Genomic DNA, 25,450 nt, shown 5'->3' on the forward strand with positions numbered 1-25,450 from the left:
TATAATGGATGTTACAGCAGCTTTATTCATAATTGCTAAAACCTGGAGGAACAAAGGTAGCTTTCAGTGGGTGAAAGGATAAACAAACTGTGGTACATCCAAACAATGGAATATTATTCAGCATGAAATATTATTCAACTGTTACGCCATTAAAAGACACGGAGAAATCTTAAGTGCATACTATTAAGTGAAAGAAGCCAATCTGAAAAGGTTACATATTGTATGATTCAAACTATATGACATTCTGCAAAAGGCAAAACTATGGAGAGAGCAAAGAGATCAGTGGTTGCCAGGGGTCAGGAGGAAGGGAGGGATGAATAGGCAAAGCACAGAGGATTTTTAGGGCAGTGAAACTACTCGGTATGGAGCTCTAATAGTGGACACATGGCATCAGAAACTTGTCCAAACCCAAAGAATGTACAACACACTGAAAGTGAACCCTAATGTAAACTATGCACTTTGGATGATAAGGATGTGATAATGACCTGTAGACTCGTCAACTGTAATATACGTTATCACTCTGGTTTTGCTAATGGCAGAGGCTATTCATGTATAGGGGCAGGAGGTATATGGGAAATCTCTGTGCCTTCCACTCAATTTTTGCTGTGATCCTAAAACTGCTCTAAAAAATAAAGTCTATTTACAAAGAAAAGAAAGGGAAAAAATGACAAGTACCTGACATTCGATCTAACTGTGTAACAGGAGATCAAAGATAAAAACAGAAAATGCCAACTTCCAGGCATTAGGCTTAACAATTTCTAGACTCTGGAAAGGATCGATTAACCTTAGGTATGTTACTTAATCTTGACCCCAGGCCCTTAGAAAAACTGAAGGCCTTGGACAGTTATATAAGAGATATTGTCACTAAAAATACTATGAGGTCCTAAAAGGGGGTATAACACACAAAGTTTAAGCTAAACAAAACTGCAAGCTCTACACCTCCATGTGCTGAAATTTCTTTGGCAATTTATATTAATAAAACTGATCCTGGAGAACTTGTAAAGCCTGGGAACTCCATATATTTGCTTAGGTATTTTTCAAACAGTACGAAACAGCCCTAAAAAGGCAAAGTTGAAGGGCCTAACAGTGCCTGTAAGTAATGAAGGGTGATGCATTATCCCTGAAAGAAGGGAAAGCTCAATAAAACCTAAATGTAATCATTATGTTTCATACAGATCTATGGTAACAAAAAGACTGCTTAAAACAGTAGGCAGTTTTTTAAAATCATAAGGTTATTCAAATCTATGTTCTGAAAAATGTGGCTTGATGTCCCTTCTGTTAAAAAAAAAAAAAAAAAAAAAAAAAGGAGCAGATGAATATAATGGAAGATAGCCTTAAGAACAAATTAGCCGACATCCAGCTTCTAAGGGAGAGCAGACTGTGAAAACAACTTCTCCAAAGGAAAGGAATTCACCTGGAAGTAGGTTATATGCTCACTCATACTAATACTGGTCAATTGGGTGTTTTAAGAATTTTTTAAACTTGCTACATTAAAATTCAACAGCTATTAATTATCTTTCATTTAGGGTAGATGGATTAATCCCTAAATTAATATAGCACCTGTATTGGCAATTTTTCTGAAAATCGGTGGTTTTAACATCTTTCACTACAATCAAATATAAAAGACAATGGTTATTTTTTGGCATACTTAGTGGCAGTTGGGGAAGCTACAGTAAACTCTGAAAAAAGCAGGATTCCTCAAAACCTCCTGCATAGCTAAAGAAGCAACAAGACGACAGTTCTTTATAAGCACCAAGCTGGTAAGAAATATAATTAACTTTACTTTTAAGACAGCATTTTGTAATAAATGTTCACTTTTAATTATTAAATGGTACCAAAAGTCCCAAGTATGAGAAGTACCAATGTTAGAAATGATACTTTAAAATGATAAATGCCTTACATAAGCAAAAAATAATGCTGTTTTAACAGTGGCTTGAGATTCAGTCAAAAAGTTTAAACTAGATTATTAGGCAAAGTATTCTTAGCTTCTAAAGAAGTAAATGGTGTTATCGCATGGGCTGGCTCTAAGGACACCCAATGGTCAAGGAAGGCAGCAAGGAGCAATGGCAAGAACACTAACCAGAGACCCAAGAGACCTGGGCCTAAGCAGCGCCGCATGAAGCAGGGGTTTGGGGTGAGCCACTGGACCCCGGCTTCCTGCTCTGTGTTGGTGAAGTAGGCCTGTCTAGATCAGGGGACTGGATTTATTCCAAGGGAGATGCAAAGCCCAATTTCTCACACGCACAGTTTTATCTGAAACAAATGCAGACTAACATAACACACACACACAGACTGCAAGGGTCATTTTTCAAATGTACACAGATGCTGTTGAGTGAAAAGGGAGCTCATCGTTGGGGTCTGCTGGTCAGGCATTTTTTTAAACAAAAGGACAGTAAAGATAGGACCACCACAAGTGCTAACAGGAAAACAAAACTCACCAATACTAAAAGGGTTCCCACACCATGCTGTTAACACCACCGTCCATCTATCCAGGGGAAAGGCCAGCCTGTAAAACTCTCAGTGGCAGAAGCCTTCTACTCTTCCAAGTGAATGAGCAGCAAGCACGTCAGCTGAGGAACTCACTAGTAAAGTGAAGGCAAAGGGGCATCGAGGCAGGGGTCACCCAGGCAGTACAAAGTCAGCCGGGGGCACAACCAAGATTACACATGGCCAGGTGAGTTCCTGAGTTAAACCTCAGTCCTGCCAGATTTTTATACAAAGGCAATATTTTATACGAACGCAAAACTCAAGTTTTCTCACGTACAAAATGAAATAAATATCACAGATTGTTGTGGAGATCAAACGGGTTAAGCTACGTGAAAACAGTAGCAGTGTGCCTAGGCACAAAGTAAATGTTCCACGTTACTTTACTTCCTTAACAGCTAGCTGATTTGAGGGGTGTGTGTTTGTTTTTTCAGGGTCTTAATTATAGCCTTGACTTGGAACATAGCCTCAAGTAAAGACATTTTTTAAATATTTATATAATTTTAATGGTTACTTTCCTGATTTGAGGTTTTAAGTGACCCACCTCAAGAGGCTTTATTTAGAGAATAGCAGTTTTTAAACTTAATTTTTGAAGTTTTTTCAACATTTTAGGAATCTACTGATTATCATCCATGATTGAGAAGTATATATTCTCTCCAGGAAAATGCACGTACGCGTTAAGACTCTGCAAGCGATTTCAGAAGGTTCATAGACGCTCTTAAACTCAAGGAGACCACCTAGGGGCCTATGGGCTTCAGATTAAGAATGTCCAGAAAACTAATAAATTATTTAAACCTGAGTCTGTACAACAAAACCCACTGGGATAAGAGATAATGCTTAAGGAATGCTTATTATATGCCTGCGTCATGCTAAGCAATCTAATGAATTACTTCATTCACCTTTGTAACAACCTTTTGAGGTAAACAGTCGTAGTGTGCCCATTTTAGAGGTGAGAAAACTAAGGGTTAGAAAGGTTGATTAACGCATCCTATGTTACACAGCAACTCATCAAGAGAAAAAATCGTTCTCTAAAGGATAATGCCCCGAAAACAAAACCAGTCGTTAAAAGAATAATGACTTGGTTCAATCATTCACCAAAGAACATTTGGGCTCTTTCCAGTATTTTTCTATTGTGAATAAAGCTGCTATGAACATTCTTTTTTAATGACTTAAATAAAATGGCTCGACCCACTACTGCAATGTTGTCTTAATTTATTATATATGTTAGCCGCTCCACAGAGGTCTTAAACACACAAAAAGATACGACTGAAAAATAAAAATGCTAAATAACTAAATACCCAAGTGAGGAGTACTGATTTTTTAGTGAGGAGAGGATGGGTGCACCCAACAAGCACTCCAGCCCGCAGAGCCACACTCATGACAGTGGAAATGAATGTGCATTTTAGATCCCCTTTAAATGGCTGCACCTTCTCTGCTTTGGACAGAGCCTCTGTCACGCCGATTAAACCCCCTGGTACTGGGAACAGCTGGGGGTGCAGGATGATCTCTGTCCAGTCTGGGGAGGGTCTGGGCGATGTTTTCTTTGCCTTCTCACCTCCCTCCCACCAACTACCAGTAAATCAGTAATTTCTGCTAGAAGACATCGAAGCTAACAGAGTCTCGGGAACAAGTAAAAATGCTGCCCCTCCTGGCACAAATACTTTTCAAGTGAACAGATAAAAAATCAATAAAATTAAGTCTTATGAGTTGATGCCATCATTTGTATAGAAACAGAGATCACATATCCCTGAATATGCAAAGAAAGTTGACTGAATTATGATGCAATCAATGCTATCCTATGAAAACTAAATTAACAAAAACAGTCTGTTAGGGAAGGCGTCTGGTGTATCACGGCAGGAAACGTTAATGATATTGTCTGCAGCCCCGTAGCCAGTCAATGTTTTCTCCCAGTAGCTCTCTCGTTACACTGTATTAGATGTGTGTGCCTGCAGGATTTATGAGCGCTCCACACGTGGAGGGGAGCCTTTGCCAGCTGGACCCAAATTCAGATCCAGCTCAAGTGACTCTGGCAGCACGAAGCGTCGTTAAAGAACAGCCAATACGGTAGCTTTATGCAGCAGCATCCTGACGGAAAGAAGGTTCGTCATCGTAGAATCTTCTCCGACCTACGTGTGATGGTATGCAGCTTGGAGGACCTAGCGTAAACTTACTTAAACCCATCGTGAACTTACCTAAATCCCTAGCGGACACAATAGTTTTACTGCTACAAAAAAAAAAAATACTAGTCATCACTAATGCTAATATAAAAAGTTTACTACATATCAGTTATGGGCAAACCTTTCAATCCATTCAGCAAATCCTGGTTAGTGGGTATTGCAGTGAATGAAACAGTCTAACAATGACATTGACACTGATTAGAGACTAAAGATGATATTGGCCCGAAAGATAAAAACCATTTCTCTCTCTCTCTCTCTCTCTCACACACCATTTCTCTCTCTCTCTCTCTCTCTCTCTCACACACACACACACACACACACACACACACACACACACACGATGGTAACTGGTAAAGGCTGAAGCTGTTTTTGAAGTATGCAGTCCAGTTGGGACTCTGCTAATTTGTCCCTTAAGATGTCAATATCTCTCCAGGGATTAAAATTAGATTTTTATCCACTACGTTGGGTTTTATCTTCCATTGTGAATGGCTATTACATCAAGACTTCCAGGGCTTCCATCATGTGAACCTTTTTCTCTCGTCTAATGCTTCATAAATTACAGCGGCAACTATCTAAACATGAAAATGTTGTGACACTTATTCTTGATTTTATTACAATTATTAATGTCCCATCTCCATTGTCTTGGTCCTCTTCATTTTATGCATGGATGACAGTCCTAGCCACCTAATTGGAACTTTTACAGTCTTTCCCCACTCCACACTCTACCCAATGAATCTTCTTAAGCAGTGATCTGCAGATCGGCCTGCCTGGAATAAAAAAGCCTGCAAAGGCTCTCTTCGGCCTAGAACATAAAATATCGCCTTGTCTAACCTTTCAGACCCTCTATGATCCGGCCCCATTTTGTATCCCCACCTCTGCCTCCCAGGACCCACTAACCTGTGCTCTTCTTTGACGTCCTGCGGCGTCTTCTCACAAAACTCCCAGCTTCACCAGGCTCACTGCCTACGCTGCTCACAGGGACATGCTGACACGTACACCTGGAGAGCTCCCCCACTCCGCCTGCCCACGTGTTACTGGTGTACCCGAAACACACCCAGCTCCTCAATACCGAGGTACCTTCCCGAAACGTTCCCAAGCGCTGCTCCAGGCCATCGGGAGCGCTCTCTTTTCCTAGTCTCAAGATACTAATATTCTACACGGCAAGTGAACAAGTCGTTACATATACTGCCAGTATCTTGATCTGTGCACGCATGTGCGACGGCTATTCTCTTGTGTTATTTCCTAATCAAGCATGAGTTTGAGCCCCAGGGTCGGATTCGGTAAAACAAGGGAAAGACAGGTCTTAACCTTCTTTAGTGACTAACAGCGGTCAATCAGAACAATAAACACCTGTCTTTCAGAAAACTTTGGCATTAAATCCTCACGAAGGACGGAAAATGAAGACAGGTGTGTACACCGAGCTTCCAGAAAAGGTGAGGCACACGGCACAAAAGTAACCCTCGTGGATCACTAACACCAGGCCCTGTGCTCCAGGGGACAAAGCGCTAAAGACACTGCATCCTGCTGCACCTCACGTAACGCCCCACATCATCACCAGGTAACAGAGGATTTGCCGGGGTACAGCCGAGAGCACTCCATCTACCCCCCAACCCAAGCCGTTCAAAACGTTTATTCTGTATCCGGCCCTGCAGAAAAGCCCAGCGACCTCTGAGCGATACTCTACCGAAGGTCACCCGAGAGGGCAGCACCCCAAACAGTTTAGACTCACGGGCCACAAGTCCCGGTGATCCTGGGGAAAGGCGTATTCCACACGCGGACTCAGACTTACCCCCTTTTTCCCCCATTTCAGTCGCCAACATCCATACTCGCTGCTGATTGCCAGCTCCTGCTCCTTGCAGCGGCCCAGCATGCTCTCTGCTGGTGCCAACATCCCCTCCACCACCAAGCCCCCTAACTTCTGGAACCGTCCTAGAGGGGTAAGGCAAGTCCCGTATTTTGCTTCCTCTGTGCGTGTACTTGTTACTCCTTTAAGAACACATACGATACAGCACATTTTTAAAGGGGCTCTGGGGAGGGAGGTGATATTCCTATTTTATACCCTGTGGGATATAAAATATTGATAGCTTTTAAAAACGGGATTCTCCTTACCCCTACAGGCCCTCTCCCGGCTTCAGAAAGATGCTGTGGCGGCTGTGCTGCCACCGGCAGAGAGCATGCTGGGGGGTCGCACAAAGCAGGAGGTGGAGATCTGCAACAGGCCTGGGAGTTGTGGACCTAAAAGAGAAAAAAGTTTTAAGTTAACAGGCCCAATGTCCTCTCATACCCTGGTTACTAGGGGCACTCAGCACACAAGCAGGCAGCTGCACAAATCCTTTAGCAGGTGGCCTCTGAAGTCTCAGCGAATCTGTTCTGCCACTAAAGTTAAACTCCGCACATCAGTCAGAGCTGCTTCCTTTCTCCAGCGTGAACATACGACCCTCTGGCTCCACACCCTCAGTGTGGGCCTGTCATAAAGCGGTATGGTGTGTGCCCCTCAAAATAAACAAGTTAAGATGTGACACAGTGTCAAAGCACCGTGACAGTGGCATGCTTTGCTTATAATAAAAACAAAAATGCAATGGTGTCAGATAAACACGACTATAAAATAAACCACCAGTGGACAAACTGAGCTTTCAGAAGAGTTTCTAAGGAGAGATGCCAGAGGCATAGGACATGTACTTCAGAAGGAAATGCTCAAGGTACTGGGGGCAGGGGGCCTCAAAGAAAGATCCTACCATTTTCTCAAAGTCCTAATTTTGTAAAGCTAAAGATAAGGTAAAATACAAAGGCTTAACACCAGAGGAAAAAGAAGACACCATTCAAACAAGCTTTAATTTACTCACAAGGTAAATATAACAAACAGGCTGGAGCATAAAGTTCAAGAAGGACATTATTTCTTTTAGGGGCAAAACCGGTTTGGTATGTGCCGTATGTCTTTTTTTTTTTTTTTAAAGAAACTTTTAAAACATTTAAAACCAGCAAAAGATTAGAGAGCAACTTCTGAAAGCCAGCACAGTCCTGATAAGTATCAAAAAAGATACTTCAGATGATCGTCTGAATATGTCCCTTTTCAAAAACCCTAGGGAGTACGTAACATTTCCAAAAACCTAACCAATCCAATTTCATGTTGTTTTTAATGAACTAAAAACCCCATAAAATCCAAATACTTATGTGAATTTCTGTTCTTAAGATGGTTTTTAAATTACAGATAAGCAAACTTTTCATATTAAATCATTTTTAGGGAGTCCTGATACATATAATTCATTTCGAAAAGCTAAGAATCACTCTCTAACAGCTTCCTATGGTCCAAGATTTTAATATGCTCCATCAACTACTTTTTTTTTTTATGTCTCTTTGAAAACAAAGAAGACAAATCCCAAGAAAAAGAGCTAATCTTGGGCATGTCTTTATCATGATGCTTTTCTTTTCCGATCTTTTCTTTCTCTACAGATGACCCTCTAGAGCATCCCGGGCTCCCACACGATATATGCTTTCTGTGCGGCCAGTCTCTCACTCCCACTGCCCCCACGGACAGTAAATATACATGACCTGCATGGACAGCAAGTGTTAGTAGCCATAGCCTTCTCCACCACACACCTCCCACCTCCCCATACCAGCACTGCAAATTTCTGATCAAAGATTCAACTGTGCACTAGAATGTACAGTATACTCAAGATCTTTTAATGTAAGCATCAAATAAAAATGAACCTGTGGTTAATCTCTTGCACTAGGAGTTAATCAGACCACTCAAATCCTTATTCATTCAAATCAAGGGTTTTAAACAGAAAGACACTTGGTGAAGCATTTCTAAGCACACTGGCATTACTTAATGTGCAAAAGTTCAAGTAATTATTAAAACATTTTAAACATGAAAAAAAGGCATCATTTCAAAGCATTTCATTATTCTTACTTATGAATCAGAAAACGCTGACAGTATCTCAGTTGCCCTAATTTTCTTTCGTTTCTTCTAATGGATTTTTTCTTCTATAATTTTGAGTTGGCCCTTAACACAAACAACCACATATACACAAATTACAAATTTCCAGTTCTAAGAAATAGAGTTGGAATGACAAGATTTTACCAGTATTCTTGCACAGTAGCTCTCTGCAAGTATCAGATTGTCTCAAACTTTCTTAAGTTCCTTTTTTAAAAAATCAGAATACCTAGAGTTTCCTGCATTGAAAAAATTTTACATACAGAGAACAGGTTTACTATTAAAATAACATTTTTAGATAAATAGTTTATGGAAGTAAATATAATTAAACTTTTTAAGTGATTTCTTAGAGTCCTAAAATCCAAATAAATTAGGAGAAAATGAATTACCCAACTTCACAGTAATCGTGAACCATTAAAACTTTAAATACCACGTGGCATACAATGACTGTCAGTCATGAGTGAAAAGACCACTGAGAAGCTAAGTAAATGGAACCAATGAGATGTTCTGAGATTACTTATTCCCAAAGCCTTGCTTTGATTTTCACTTGTGTCACCACTTCCTTCCACTTATAAATTGACACTCGTATCATGCGAAGAGGCTGTGGTGATTCAAAATAACTTTCGGCATGATTGTCCTATAATTGGGGTGGAGGTGGGAGGCAGGCACAGCAGATACCCAACAACGCGGCATCTGACTATGCCCATCAAACTCAGGGCTAAGCGATAGCATCCCACTCTTAAAATTATAAACTTCCAATTCCAACATGAAAAGGACATTTAATCCTTGCACATATATGTATTATTGGTGGGTTACTCCAAACACAGCATGGAGGAAGCTCAATACCCCGTTATAGTTTATCACAATGCTTATCGATAGCAACTAAGCAACCATGACCTTTATTTTAAACAAAGAAGGTGGGGCTAGGGGAAGGCGTGGCCTTTAGAAGAATACTCTAGCACCAAATCAGTAATTCAAACCTTTTCCCCTTTTTTTTTAACTTTTTTTTTTAAATTGCAGTATATACAACGTACAATATTATATAAGATATGGGTATACAATATAGTGATTCACAGTTTTTAAAGATTATAGTCCATTTACAGTTATTATAGAATATTCGGTATATTCCGTGTTGTACAATATATCCTTGTACCTTATTTTACACATAAGAGTTGGTACCTCTTAATCCCCTACCCCTATCTTGCCCCTCCCCTCTTCCCTCTCCCCACTGATACACTAATTTGTTCTCTATTATCTGTAAGTCTGTTTTTTTTTTTAATTATAGTCACTAGTTTGTTGTATTTTTTAGATTCCACACTAAAGTGATATCATACAGTGCTTGTCTTTCTCTGTCTGACTTACTTCACTTAGCAAAGTACCCTCCAAGTCCATTCATGTTGTTGCAAATGGCAAAATTTCCTTCTTTTTTCCAACTTTTTCTTGACCTAGAAATCACTGTATAAGAGCACCGTCCCACGGATGCACCCACTGCTGACAGGTGAGAACAATTAAACTAACAAAAAGGAACAACTCTTTTAAAGAACTGTCTCTGCTGTACTTTCCACTATCTAAGTAAGATGTAACTCCTCGCTCTATAAACTGAAAACACTTGATAACAAACTTCAAAGTCTTCACTTCATTATCCAACACTACATACACTCAAGTCACAAAGCTGTAACCAAGTGGTACTGACCTTTTTACAGGGAATGAACAAAGAGGGTAAAGAGAAAAAGAAACTACAAATAGACTCAATTCTGCAGGCCTAACTTGAGGGACTATAAAAAACCAAAAGAGGAAACAACTACTGTTTCACACAGAAACAAATCATCACATCCTATGGCATTTTTCATATCAGCTGGCCTTCTCTGGATGTTTACATATAGACTAAGCCCTCATTTATCTTTGCTAAAAGTCAGTGACGTAGAAAATTCGAAACAGAATAATGCCTAAAAAATGTCATGACTTTGGCTACACTCACATAAACTTCCTGAAGAAAATTAAAACTGAGGTTTAAAGTATTTTTAGAATTTTATTATTTAAATATATAAAATACTACACATTGCAGGCTAACTAAAGGTAAAGAAGCAGATCTCTTTGGTCTGTTTAATAAATGGAAGGTTAATTTGTAGTTAATGCATGGACTGTATCAAACCACTACTAAAGATTTTTGAAAACGTCATCCAGTCAATTTTTTCCACTGAAATGTAACTTCATTCAATATTCAGTAAATATTTAGTATGGATCTTATATGGGCAATGCATACATCAATGAATAAAACAGACGTGGTGGTATCTGTCCTTACAAGGCTTAAACCTAGAGCGCCAACTAAATGTCAACGTCACGATCATCCCATGGCCCAGGCACTGCACTGTCCACTTTGTAGGCTTGATCTTTTAATCTAAAAACAACCCATCTGCAAGGTAGGTGCTTATATCCCAACTTCATAGGTAAGTACAGCAAGGTTAGGAGGGTTTAGTGTCTTGCCCAAGGTCATGGAAGATAGCAACTGATGGAACAGACCAGCTGATGTCAAAGTCCAGCTCCCAACCCATGCACTCTACCATCCCCCAACTCAGTCCCAGAATCACATCTAAAATTCTGAATTAGCCATGTTCAAATTAATGCAGATTTCCTGCCCCCCACCCCCAAAAGTTTTCAATACAAGGCTGACCTAATATTAAAATGATGCCCATTTCCTGAATGCCCATACACCATACATTCTGTGCTGACTGGTCACATCAACCAAGCTGGGATTAAATAACTGTGGCGTATAATACATAAATGATAATTAACTCATTGTGTGTACACACGTATGTACACAAGAGTGCATGTTAACGAAACCTCCCTTATCTCCCAGCACTATCTATGTAAAGGTCTCTAACAGAAAAAAACCGAGAAGATATGATTACTTATTCTCAGTAAGTTTTCATTTCAAAGAAGGAAAAGCAGCTTCTTGCTTTTAATACACTTGTGAGAAACTCAATTTGGTGGAGAGAGGGCAATTTCAACGGTAAGTGGAACCTAAGCTGAAGCCCCTGATTGCTGTGCTGCGGTGACCAGCCTTTGCGTAGGGTTACAGGTACAGACCAGGAACTGGAAGGAAACTCCAAAATGTTCCTCCCCCAGCTGCTCACATTCGACTGTGAAACAAGAGGTGTACACGGCGCTGCACCTTAACGAGCTCGGCCCCCCACTCACAGCAGCAATGGAGATGTGCCTTCACCAAGGTAACAAGTGGCAGGCGCCCTTCACTACTCCACGTTCAAAGTCAGCACTAAGAACGTATGCTGTTAGGGACAGAAACGACACAAGAGCACATGCATCGGTGCAGGGCAGTGACAACACACTGAGCCCTAAAAAGTCAACTGGAGATAGCCTAACATCACCAAAGACATAGCCCCAACTCTAAGGAATCTCAGGTTTAATTTTAAAGACAATTACATTTTAATAGGCCAAACAGTAGCAAAAATGAATCAATGGTATCTGCTCAAAATAATATTTGTAATAATTTACCTATCCGACCTGAAAATTCATTTCATGTAACAGCTAAAGAATTGATAATTATATAACTCAAGGAAACAAACATATTTTTTCTATTTAACAAACAATAGAAACTCATTAGGAATCCACACAGAATTCCCATGCAGAGTATTAGAGGAATGGCTTCAACTACTTATCTGTGACTGAAGAATTAGGTACGAAGCACCACTATTAGAGCCAGACAAGGAGCAAGGATCCTTGGTGTTATGCTGAATGGAAACCACTAATCTCAATAATCTCCTTGTTAAGCGTTCTCAGAATCCATGATTATTTCTAGATAGCAAATTAATTCTATTATGCTAAGGCCTGGACTTCTATAAAAATGGAAGCTTACTGTTTTTTCGTAAAAGTAAGGAATCTTTCTCTTAGGACATTACGTGAATGGCTTCCTCCACATCAGTCCTACTCAGCGTTCCCCAAAGAGGGCTGACATCCAGTAACACCACAGCCACTGTCTGTCCAATCACAACCTAAGATCACTGAGGGAAGGAACTATATCTTAAGATTCTTCAGTCCCCCTTATGGTGCTGCGCTCAACAAAGAACACAAAGTAGGCTTTCAACAAATGACTGTCGAAGGCACTGGTGATAACCCAAAACGCTCCTAACTGCACTCTGGGATATATTGCTCCGTGATGACAGTGACTCATTCGGGAACAAAACCCTCAAAGCAAACACAGTGACCTAGAAAAGCTATGGGAGCACAGCATATGCAGATGTGATAGCAGGCTCTTTCAGTTATGGTTACTAGAGATCTGCTCAAGCTGGCCCAAGAAAAGAGCCCTCTACTCAGAAGAGACAATAAGGATAATCTAAGAATCCAACGGGAAGAAGCACCAATACAGCAGGACTCAGGGAGAGCGCTCGTGCTCTCGCTCGCTCTCTCTCTCTCTCTCTCTCTCTGCACAGCTGCTCCAACCCTCTGCTTCTCCCAGCTTCCTGCCCTACAAAGGGCGTTCACCCAGTGCCTCTGACAGTCCCCAAACACATCTTGTTCTCCAAACTCACCATGCTAAAAGGACTGATTCTAATTTATGGTATAAACAAAGAAATCCATCTCTCAGTTAAACCTCAAACCATAAAAAGATAAAATACATAATTAATCAACAACATGTCAAAGCTATTGGGTTTTTGTTTTCCACTGTTCCACTTGCCATGCATGGTATTTGCTGTGGGCAAAACCAACTCCAATTTCTTCTTTTTGAAATCTTGCAAAGAAACAAAGAACATTTCCTTCTGTTCATCTTTTCCCCTTATAGGTTAAGCTGAAGGAAAAGACGTCTATGATTATTCTTATCTATTAGGTTATCTTTTTATAAGTAGTATTGAGAAACAAGGGAAGAAAGTGGGTGCCCAGACAATAAACACATTCCTTCCAGGAGCAAATATTTCTTCAACATCCCTGTTATTCTTACACAAAAACTGTGAATACATGCTGAATACAGGACTCAAACAAAAACATCTGACATAGCAATATGTGACTTAGAAAAAGGCACCTAAACCTATAGCACCCCACTTCCCATGCTGTTTCTGCAGACAGCTTTAATGCGCTGTACTAGACCAATCCTGATGACAGAAGTCTCAGCTTTTATTGCTGTTAATACCCTGAGCAATTACTGTAGCTCAGCAGGAACCTCTGCCCCGAACAGCAACTATCACATTGCAATCAGCATTTCATAAGAGACGCCATTCAAACACGAAGGCACCTGCTAACGTGGAAAAACTGTACAAAAGGGGCTCAGACGCTAATAGGTAAAAGAAAAATCTCTGCAGTTTTCTTTCACAGCTGTATCTTTTCCATGGCGCAGTGGTACTGCATCTGGTAAAGACCCCGCACAAAGACAATGAGCAGGGAAAGAGCAGCAGCAGCACCACGAGCAACAGGAAACTCTCCGGGAAACAAGGCCACCGCCCAGAGCTGCAGATGTCAGTGCAGCAACTGTGGAAAAAAATCTCTGGAAGGCAACATACAATAAATAGCAAAGACCTCTAAAACATGGTAAAACCTCATGTTGACATAAAATCTGAGCAGAAAGCACGTGCTTTTACAAGATTAAACCGCAAGGCCACCTGGTAAAACTAGAAGGTAAAAGCAGCCTACCAAGAATAAAGAAATCTTAGCAGTAAATGGCCCATTTTACTTTCTTTTAAAGTAGCAAAAAGCATGTTATTACTTACATGATAATTTTTGAACAAAGACAAATAAATGGCATGCAACTTTTTAACTAACTCAATCGCATATACTATTGGACATTCGGAGTCATTTAAAATGCATTAAAAAAAAACTAAGGAGATGCAGAGTTCAGACTACATTACTTTTCTTTAGGCTGAAATATCACATACAATGTATGTCAGAGCACAAGTATTATCAAAAGTTACAAAGCATTTTGGAAATAATGGCTTTCACAGATACTGACACATATCTCTACAAAGCTAAAGAATTAGGATTTCTCCAGACCTAAGAATGTACACAGTGGTTCATAACCTTCAAGTACAAAAAGTCCCCTACATACGAACCTTCAAGTTGCGACCTTTCAAAGATGCAAACGTGCGTTCACATGTGCAATCACGTAAGTTAGTGCATGTGTCTGGCGTACATTATCATGTGTGTGCATCCTCTACAAGTGGTTGTGCTTTTGTGTACTTTACTGTACAGTACAGTATACAGTAGTACAGTATCTTTATTTCAAGCCCAGGATGTCTGCAAGCAAGCGTAAAAGCAGCGGTATATAGCCAATTGTGTTAGTTGGGTACCTAGGCTAACTCTGTTGGACTTAGGAACACACTCTCGGAACAGAACTCGTTCGTATGTAGGCGACTTACTGTACAGGATCCTTTCTTAACATCTAAATGTTTCAAAAGATTCCCCAAATGACACTACTTCGATAGCACTTCACATAACAACTGCTTGAGGAAAATACATAATAAAGTGATTCTTAACTATGTACTGTCATTAAGTAAGTTAATTTTAAAAATCACAGCAGCATATTAATACATTTGAAAAGCAGTTGTACAGACATGTGTGGAGTATATTTATTTAATTTATTTAAGACTGAGAATGCTTATTTACAGACCTCTGCAAAATCTCTACGGATATCAGGGGATCCAAAGCCCCAAGTGTGAGAACCAGTGGTCTAAAAACAAGAGATTTCATACTGGGCAATATTGGCACTTAGGTACCTGTGAAAGGTTTTTAATGAGAAAGTACTGTAGCTATATCATCCCCAAGCCAAACTTCCTTCCCCGACTTCCAACACGGGAGACCCCAGAAAAGGTTCAAGATACACTCCATATTTGCTTAAAATACCTAAGTAAATTACAATCGCCACAGAAAATAATCATCTCTGGCCCATTTATAGTCTCTTTTTTCCCCCCAACTCACCATCAAATCCAAAATTTATTTTACGTCAGGTTCTTCACAATGGCTGAGAAAAAATGAACTACTACAGGAGCTCAAGGGAATCTCTGAAATTGTTGTCAGAACACAGCTACTAAATGAATAAAAACTTCAGAAACATTTGTTTACACTTAGTGTTATAAAGCTGATTACTGCCTTAATTGAGTGCTGCAGTCACCAGGCAGTCAGCACTCAGAGGTGAACTGGTTACCAAGTCAATACGATAGAGAAGCAATCAAGAGAGACAGCCAGTGGAACTGGGAAAAGAGAAGGTACAGAGTAGAATCAACAGCACATGAAAAGATGCTTACCAGTTTGAAGTCTTGGATGCTACAGATGAAATACGGTGTGTTTGGCCTCCGACTCTCGATATACACACAGTCTTTAAAAGAAAAAGAAAATTTAAAACAATGGCATTTACCTTTAATGGATCAAAGACAGGGCCCATAAAGCCACTGCATAAATAAATAAATGACAAAGCACATGCCTTTTTATAGAAAATAAATTTTTAAAGGTGATATTAAATGACAAATAATTTTAAGCTAAAGGAAAACAGCTCTTGGGTTCTTTTTGACCACTTTCTGATAATTTAAATAACTTGATAAAGCCTCGATTATTGTTTCCAGCATCCCTGAAGAAGGGGGAGTGGGAATCCCATGGGATTATCCATAGGCAGATGGAGAAACTTCGATAAAGGGAATTACTTGCTCAAGGTTACACACCAAGACAAAATCCTGAATATCTTACTCAGATAGATGCTCCCCGTCTTCACAAAGAGAAACAGCTTTGCCAAGTGCTGCTTTATTTTTAATAAATATTTTGTGAGGAAATGAGTGAAATATGTAAAGAAGATTAGCTTGAACATGCTATTACAACGACCTTTTCACCCACATGAAGAAAAAGAAAACCAATCTAGTATCTTATGGATAACTTTCTATTAAATTTTAACCTGAACATATTTTCTAATAGTAAAGAAAACCAAGGCAGCCAATCAGAGATGGAATGAAGTAAACCAAATTAGATTTTCCTCAGGGAAGAAGAGCACTTTCTTAAATTACATTTGACATGGCGGTGGCTGGGTAATTATTTTTGATGCTCTCAACAGCTGGAGTCTAAAGGTTATTTTTTAAAATGACCAGTTAAGACACATTTTTTTTTTTTTTAAAGAAGCAATGATTTTAAGGGAAGCAGTGACTATAAAGGAATGTAAAAACGCTCCACACTACAACCGAAGATCATCATAAAGCTCAGGACAGGAAAATCTAGGCATTATTTACTCAGAAGTAAAGGCATCTGCAGTCAATCAAATTTTCTAGGGAGAGTGACCATAATGCCCACGTTTAAAATGCCGTGTGTTTTATCCTTCCTCATGACCCTGCACAACAAACGTGTCTTAGAATAACTCCAGATGCTTGAGAACACAGGCAGGTTCCTCTACTTCTTCATTTCACGCATGTTAACAACACCCTCCCCGGCAAAAAGCAAAGGAGCAGAGGTTTGGAGCCCTCGATCCAGTGGAAATTCTAGTCCCACCACAGGGGCCAGCAGACCCACTACTCTAGAGGCAGAACAGGAAGAAAGACACGAAGAAGACTAAAGGCCACTTCCTTCCAAGAAACTTCCTGAAAGACATCAGGATTCTTGTAGCCCAAAGTCATTACAGAAAAAGAAGAAATCTGAAAGCCAATCATTTAGGCATCCAGAATTTCCCAACAGATTTCTCTACTCAGATGTAGGCTCAACAACAGCAATTCGATCTCTGAATCCATATAAATCAGCAGCCCAGGAATGAACTGCTGACTGAGCTTTCTATCTTGTTCCAAAGTCCAGGATGCTGGGAAAAAAACTCTGTTCAACATTCAGGCAACATCCACTTACCATGCTAATCACCTTAAGGGACAAAGAAGAGATCTCTTCCCACTGTGGTAGAGAGTTCTCTACCTAAGCCTAACTTGCTATTCAAGTAAAAACTGAAGAAACGCATTCCCTAAATAAAAACTGTAGTTCCGACTTGCACAGTGTGGGGACAACCCAAGGTTCTTAATTTCTGTGTTCCAATCCTTGTTGTACCCACTACCAGCATTTCACATCTCTAGATATCCACTGTTTACTCATCTCACCTGAACACAAATCACAGCCCATATGCCCTCTTCTTCCTATCACCTCCTACAGAAGGAAGTATTTTCTGTATCTCATAATGTGACACTGTCATACCTAGCTACTATTCACTGACTTCAAAACTAACAGGTCCCTTCCTAACTAATCATCTCCACTTTCTTAAAGCTCACGTGACAAAAAAAACTTGCTGTATTCGATGGCCTGATCCCACATTACATCTCGCTCTCCCCTAGGCTGCACTGCCTTAAAGAAACACCAACTCCCGTACCCCATCCATACCAAACCTTCTTTATTCCTTTATTCTTACAAGCACCTGCAACCTTATAATGAGTTGCCTCCAGGGGCAGTAAATTCTCACGACTCCTCTGTAAAGAAACAACAACATCTCCTCTCCTTGATGTAAAATTTCCTTTCCTTTAATATAAAGTTGACAGCTTACATCCCCTGTGTGGTCAGTTATTTGGCAGTCAGATGGTCTGCACTGTCTACTTCACTATCAATTTTGAGCTCAAAGAAACCAAACTTACTCATTTCTGCATTCACCCCCCCGCCAAGGACTAATGCCTGACACTGGTGTTGGTAAGACTAGACAGAACTGAAATCAATGACAGATGGTTAGATAGTGAGGATTATGAATAACTTTATTCTTTCTACACAAAGAAAAGCTTTATATTCTTTTTTCATAATCAACAGAATCATTATTACTATAAACTCTCTTACATAAAGTAAAAACATAAAGTAGCTATTACCTTATATATTAAAAAGCTTTCCAGAATAGGAGAGACAATCTATATTCTTCCATTTCTCAACTACAAATTTACATTCAGGAAAATGATTATCTCTAAATATACCTGAACGTATATCTGTTAGAGGAGAAAGGAAAGGAATACGCTGGGATGTCAAGGACAACTACTGATATCCCTTTGCCGAAACGCTTCTCCGTGGTCTCACTGGAGGCCGCCCTGCAGCCCTGGCCTGAGGAGCGCTGCCGTGAGGGATAAGGTAGTGGGAGAGAGCAGATCCACAAACCTAACACATGGAATTACCACGTTTACCTATCAATGCCTTATCACTAGATAAAAAGTCACCTCTTTCTGTTTAAAAAGTTATCGTGGCAACCCAAACTGATCCAAAGCTATAAATCCAGATATGAGATTCCAATGTACAAGGCTAGTAATATGCAAAGCAGGTCACTGCATCAAGTGATCTCTATCAGTATTTTGAAACTTACATGTGAAACGGTCTGACTGAACTTATCTTCAAAATTATCTTCAAAATTAAGTGACAACACTTAGAGTTTATTTTACATAAATATGGTCATAAAACACACAATGACCAAGATCAGAGGTTATTAAAATTCTTGACATGAATTAAAATTTTTCACATGTCAAACTTGCCATAGGAATAGGGGAAAATACATTGTTTTGATTTGATTTTTCTAAATCATTTTAAAAAATGAAAGCATGAAAAATTATTGTAGAGTCAAACTTTTCTTTTTAACCCTCCCATAAAAAATAGGGGGATCTAACTAAAAGAGAATACATCCTAAAAACAATTTGGAATTTAAGTCTCACACACACACAAAAGTCTACTTATTATTGCTCATAATAATTTTCAAAATAAGGTTAAATAAGGCCATATAACTCAGAAATATTTCCCTCGTCTTATTAATTAAGCAGCTATTTAAGAAAATAACTTTACATAGATGTTTACAGTTAGCACAAAAATAAAGTGTTGTATCTGGGAAGGGAATGATGAAAACGTAAGTCAATATAAAAAGGAACAAAACTGGGTCATTTGTGGAGACGTGGATGGACCTAGAGTCTGTCATACAGAGTGAAGTAAGTCAGAAAGAGAAAAACAAATAACGTATATTAACGCATATATGTGGGATCCAGAAAAATGGTACAGGGGAACCTATCTGCAGGGCAGGAATAGAGACGCAGACATAGGGGACGGACGTGTGGACAGGACGCGGGGGCGGGGGCGAATGGGGAGATTAGGGTTAACATATATACGCTACCATGTGTCAAACAGAGAGCTGGCCCGAACCCGGGAGCTCAGCTCGGTGCTCTGTGGTGACCTAGATGGGGGGGATGGGGGGGAGGGGGGGAGGGAGGTCCAAGAGGGAGAGGACATATGTATACATACAGCTGATTCACTTTGTTGTACAGCAGAAACAAATACAACACTATAAAGCAACTATACCCCAATTTTTTAAAAAAAAAAAAAAATCACTTGGGATGTACGCCCAGCAATCTTTTAAAGCCAAAATGATTTGCCAACAATTTTTCATGCAACTTATGGGAGCACGGATTGTCCGAAGCTGGCTATAAAAGTGGTTTCAGTCAGTTGGATATTGATCCTCAACCTGAAAATTCCCCATGGCCAACACAAGTACTGCAGATACCTTTTTTTGAAAAAAAGAAAAAGAGCCTTTAAAAAAGAAAGCAAGCTAGCAGTTCTGAAAGAACTGAGCAAAGCCGATGCGACCCATTAAGTGCATAATGCGCATTTTCAAAATTACCCATATGAAAATGCATATTTACCAGATTGAGCTAACGGCTGTTGCAAGGCAAATATATATTTTTTAAATCTTAAAATCAGCAAGCCCGAAATGGGCCAGAAAAAATGAGTGAGGCTACTACCATCAATATCAATGATTCCAAACAACCCAGGATAACAAATTTTTTTCTTTACCAGGGGTGTCTGCAAATGAAACCATGGGTCTAGGTTAAGATTTATTTCCTAACATGCAGCCTCTGCCTGGAAATGGATCACACGATTAAGTGACCTCAAATCCTGTGTTCACGATGTGGGCAATGATATTGAACAGGGTGATTCTGGCTGTCTCTCACAACCTCAACATAGCTTTGTGTCCAAGAATCTCTTGTGCCATCTGCAAACAACAGAGCATTTGCTACGCTAGAGAAGGAAGTCAGCCAAAACGCAAAGGCAGATTCTGGAGGCAAAGAAAGCCCTCTCTGCTTTTTCAGCCCTCAGCAAATCAGCAGCCTTATGTAAACAGAGCAAGAGCAGGGTCCTCTCAAGGGTAAAAACCACAGCCTGAAGCATCAGGCAGTCTGTCATCCTGAAATACCAAGAGCCTGTCAGCATCCTTCCTGAAAGCCTCCTCACAAGCACAGTGGACCCCGACTCTGCCCACCAACCAAGCAAGCGGCGGACGACGCTCAGCCACGGGCTCTGTCCCGGGAAAGAATTTCCTTCTCCGTGAATGTATTTCTGCCTATTAATCTTTGAAATAATTGGGTTGGCCAAAAAGTTTGTTTGCGTTTTTCATAACATCTTACTTTACTCTCTGGCCAACCCAATACCTTCTCGCCCCTCTGCAAAGCATGACAGTGCCACTCTAACATAATTTCCAATAGAAAACCTTTCCTTGTAAAGAGCACACGTGAACAAAGTCTTTCTCACAAACAAACTCCCCAGAGATCCAGCTGGGTGGCGCAGCAGTGGCCACGGAGGGTGACCCTCGGGACTGCTCTGCCCTCCGGCTTTCCCTTCCTCTTACACAGGGTTCCTCCGCCGTCGACACTCTGAACTACTCCATCAGCTAACGGCAGCTGGTCTAACACCGCAGAATAAAGTCCACGAGCATCTTGCTAGTTAACATGGATGCTTCCAAATTTCCAACACACAAAACGGTGTGTGTGCGTGAGCGCGCACGCACACACTGGCAACTACTCTGAAATCCCGACACCCGAATCCCAACCCCCCGTGCGCCACCTGGCCTCTATCAGAGCCTCTCATCTTGCTTCCTGCTCTCTACAAGAGCCACACCTGTCACCACGCCTCACCTCTGTAAACAATATACTACTACCTTCCGCACGGTAGACACTCAAAAACCACACGAGGAACAAATGAGTTGAATGAAAATATTAAAACAGAAAAGAAGTTACACAAGATCCTAGCAAGAAGGCTATGCTCTAGCAATATCAACATACAAGATGCGGTTTTCTAATAAATACTTCTTTAAGAAATATGACTTCCCTGGTGGTCCATCCAGTGGTTAAGACTCTGCGCTTCCACTGCAGGGGGCACGGGTTCGATCCCTGGTCAGAGAAGTTCCGCGTGCCATGCAGTGCGGCCAAAAAAAAAAAAAAGAAAGAAAAAAGAAATAACTCAATTGCAGGATGACCTACTTTTAGTTTTCTGCTAGATTCTTTTGTGGGGAAGGGATACTTGCATTGTCTGGGAATAGTGGAGAACTTAAAAGGGAAAAGGAAACAAAAATTGGGAAAACAGCACCTCTGTAAGTGAAATCTTGTTAGTCCTTACCCTTTTCCTGTGTTTTGACCCTGAAAACTGTCACCCCAAATGGCTTGATAACATCTTCTTAAAGATTCTAATATCTCAGGTGACATATATCCTTGGTTCCTTCCTTTTCGACCTTCATGAAAATTAAACTCCATGTATTCATGTCTACAGATTCCCAAGTAGTACTACAAATTTTACACGGGTTTTTGTCTAAAAACAACACTATATACATTTAGCAAACATTTACCTTTCTTTATCCTCATTGCTAACAGGGAATTATTATGCCAATAGGGAATTAAATTATGAGAAAAATCAAGTTGGCTAGTGGGAGGGGGTAGAGAAGCAGGTCATAACAAACTAAAAGAAAATTTGTTTAAATTCCCCATTTTTCCCTCTTCTCCTCTAGGAGTTAGAAAATTTTCTAGTGCATCAAAAGCTTGAAGACTGATCCAAGACAATTATCTTGCTAACATTAAGCAGTGATGCTGTTTTGGAATAACTACTGCTGCAAGACCTCCCCCCCATTCCCAAATCAATCCTATGCTATATGGACTTGAAAACTCTGTAAAACAAGAAAAAAGATCATCCTGCCAGCAGCAGCATCTTACTAGTTACGCTGACATGCTAAATACGAGCTGCTGTTTGACACTTGTATTTACTCAAGCCAAGAACATTCTGGGCACTCTCATCACCACATTTTCTTCTGAAAATGTTCCTTAAAAAGCCCTCCTTGTGACCCATATTGAATCCCTACTATGAAAAAGGTTCTAGCCAGCTTAACATCCAAACTCCAGTAAAGTGATGTGAATCTCTCTACTGCGTCTGTATAGAGCTATGTGCCATAAGAGAACACAAGGAATCTAGGAGAAGGGAAAGGGCGCGTGGGGTGGGGGCAGGGAGGAAGGGGGGTGTCTATTTTCAAAATCAGTGATGGCCATCTGCCCTATGAAGCAAAGCGTCTCGGGGCATTAGAGACGCGAGGGAAGGGAATTTCGAGACCACTCTCACTCTTGCTGCCCTACTGTACCTACCTTTCTAATGCTTGAGAAGGCAGGTAACAACTCTATTCATTCCAATCAGTGAATCCTATCAAAAATAAATTCGGCTATAAAATCCATATTAAGTAGAGGATGACTGCTAGTGGAAATGTCTTTAACACAAAAAGATTACAACTAAAATGTAGTTCAAATATGTACATTTAGGAAACCAACCCAGAGAGAGTTCAAACACTTCCAGGAATTCCCAGTATTCACAGGAAAAAATAACCAGTGACAGGTAGGCTGCAGTGAAGATTCTTCTCTTCCCACGTGGCCGACAAACAAACAAAATGCTAGTCTGATCTTCTGGTGTCACATCCTGCAGAGCAGATTTCAAGCAACACTGCCTGCTCCTTTTCAGAAAACAATGCACTAGGGGCCTCGGCTTTATAATAAATGGTTCAACCAATTTGCAGTGCTCACTGGAAATACACAGGAGAATTCACAATGCCTGGCTATAATTCTTATTTGGCAAATGATTTTATTATAAACTGGTATCATAGTGAATCCATTTTCTTTACGGGTTTTCTGCTAATGTTTAATGGACTGTCAGTATAATTTAGATTTCATCTATTTAAACTCATTCAAGCCTGGCTCCTGATTGTACAGTAAATGGAACATATTTCTACTCAATGAAATTAATGACAGTTAATTGTAGTCTGCAGTTCTCAATTTTGTAAAAGCAACTGTTCCACAGTTTAAGCATCAAGCTACAAAATTCCCCAAACCAATTATCTTTTTGTACTTTATAGGCATCTACATCATATAAGCCTTCCTTGTAAGACTAACGTATGTACGTATTCTTTTAATATTTCTTCCCAAATATTTACTACCAACTTGCCAAAAAGAGTTAGGACTTAAATTATAACTAAAGGCTGGGGAAATGAAAGTTTGTCAGTCTGAACAGAGGTGCTCAATTATTTCCGATGTTTTTAAGCTAGCAAAACTGAAGATTAAAATTTTCTACCTTATATATTTCTCTGCATACTATTGGACGGTTTTCTTATACATTTCGAATCAGTCACAATGTCAACATTAAGTGAAATTTCTTAAAAGTAGGCTAGGGACTTCCCTGGCGGTCCAGTGGTTAAGACTTCGCCTTCCAATGCAGGGGGTGCGGGTTCGATCCCTGGTCAGGGAGCTAAGATCCCACATGCCTCGGGGCCAGAAAATCAAAAAACATAAAACAGAAGCAATATTGTAACAAATTCAATAAAGACTTTAAAAATGGTCCACATAACAAAAAAAAAAATCTTTAAAAAAAAAAGTGGGCTAAACTTACCATATGGATTTAGACATACAAACAGGGCACACAGCACATATTAATAAATACTGTACTGAATTACTTTTGAGTTTGATACTCTGTTTAACAGAAATTTACTTCTGAGTTTTATTTACCAGACAACAATCCCATGAGTGATTTTTCTTATTGAGTGATTGGTCTTTCACCTAAGCATCCACACAGCTGTGTAAGAGATGCTTAAAGGAGAAAAAAAGTGTGCAAAAAAAGCACCTTCAGAGAAACTTATCAAATCAAGACCCACACAGATACAGCAAGCATCCAGAATTTGCTGCCCCAAAACTATAACCACCAGGGTCACAGACCATCAGACTGCAATTCACACAAAAATAAGAGAAGCAAAGGAAAACCACAAGCTATCCTTTTCAGTCCTTTTTTCAGCTTGATAGTTTACATCTGCTCAGCTGGTTACTGATTCTCCTATAACCACATTCCAATCATGCCCCATTCTCATGCTGTTGCCCCTATTAGAGATGCTCTACCTCTACTTGGTCCTACTGCAATTCTATCCAACCTCCAGGACCCAAATCAAGATTCCCACGGTCCTTCATGTCTTCCCCAACGCCACCAACTTACAGTCTGTTCAATTCAGTTGGTATTGCCCACTCACTGCCTGTTACTGACAAATAATGTTACTTGAATGAGTGTAATTTCTCCCCATAAAATGAAGGATCAGGGACTAGAATCCTGTCTACTTTTGTGTCTTGCCTTATCTCACCTCCACAATACCTTGCACAAAGTTACAGACAAAGAAGAGTGTGCTCTTCTGTTATCAGCTGATTAATAAAACACTCCTAATACCACAGCTGACATCTAACAAACGCCAGGAAATTCTACTAGCTTACCCAAAGCCTATTAGTTTCAGTGGGCCTCAAATTTAATCATTTGCTTTAATTTATATAAACTCCTAAGGGCAAATGAAGCCTGTTCCCTGACTCTCTTTACTCTACCCATACCTCTTCCTTTTCTCCCTTAAATCATTACTGTTTTCATTTGGGGTTTTGTTGTAGTTACTATTGTCTGGTCATGTGTTTCTTTTAAAATAAAGTCGAAGACTAAAGATATTTTAAGAATAATTTAAAACATCAAGTCACTTTCCTGTGACTGAAATGTTGAGACCTCAGATTTTCATTAAAGATCTCTAGCCCACTGTGAATTATAAATATCATTTTACAAGTATTCAACA

At 40.0% G+C, this 25,450-nt stretch overlaps 1 protein-coding gene across 4 annotated transcripts in view; it reads right to left on the reverse strand.

Annotated features, from left to right (window-relative positions):
• RERE (arginine-glutamic acid dipeptide repeats) overlaps positions 1-25,450 on the reverse strand; it is a 419,954-nt gene that overhangs the window by 212,151 nt on the left and 182,353 nt on the right. For 3 of the 4 annotated variants that reach the window (XM_068538817.1, XM_068538815.1, XM_068538816.1), the window contains exons 3-4: positions 15,843-15,913; positions 6,771-6,896 (exon numbers count right to left, since the gene is read on the reverse strand). In XM_068538817.1, coding sequence (XP_068394918.1) covers positions 6,771-6,896; positions 15,843-15,913 — 197 coding nt within the window. The remainder of the gene's footprint in view (positions 1-6,770; positions 6,897-15,842; positions 15,914-25,450) is intronic. The other variant, XM_068538818.1, reaches the window with a different exon arrangement.

The sequence above is a fragment of the Eschrichtius robustus genome, chromosome 3, assembly GCF_028021215.1.
Source record: "Eschrichtius robustus isolate mEscRob2 chromosome 3, mEscRob2.pri, whole genome shotgun sequence".
NCBI classification, from domain to species: domain Eukaryota; kingdom Metazoa; phylum Chordata; class Mammalia; order Artiodactyla; family Eschrichtiidae; genus Eschrichtius; species Eschrichtius robustus.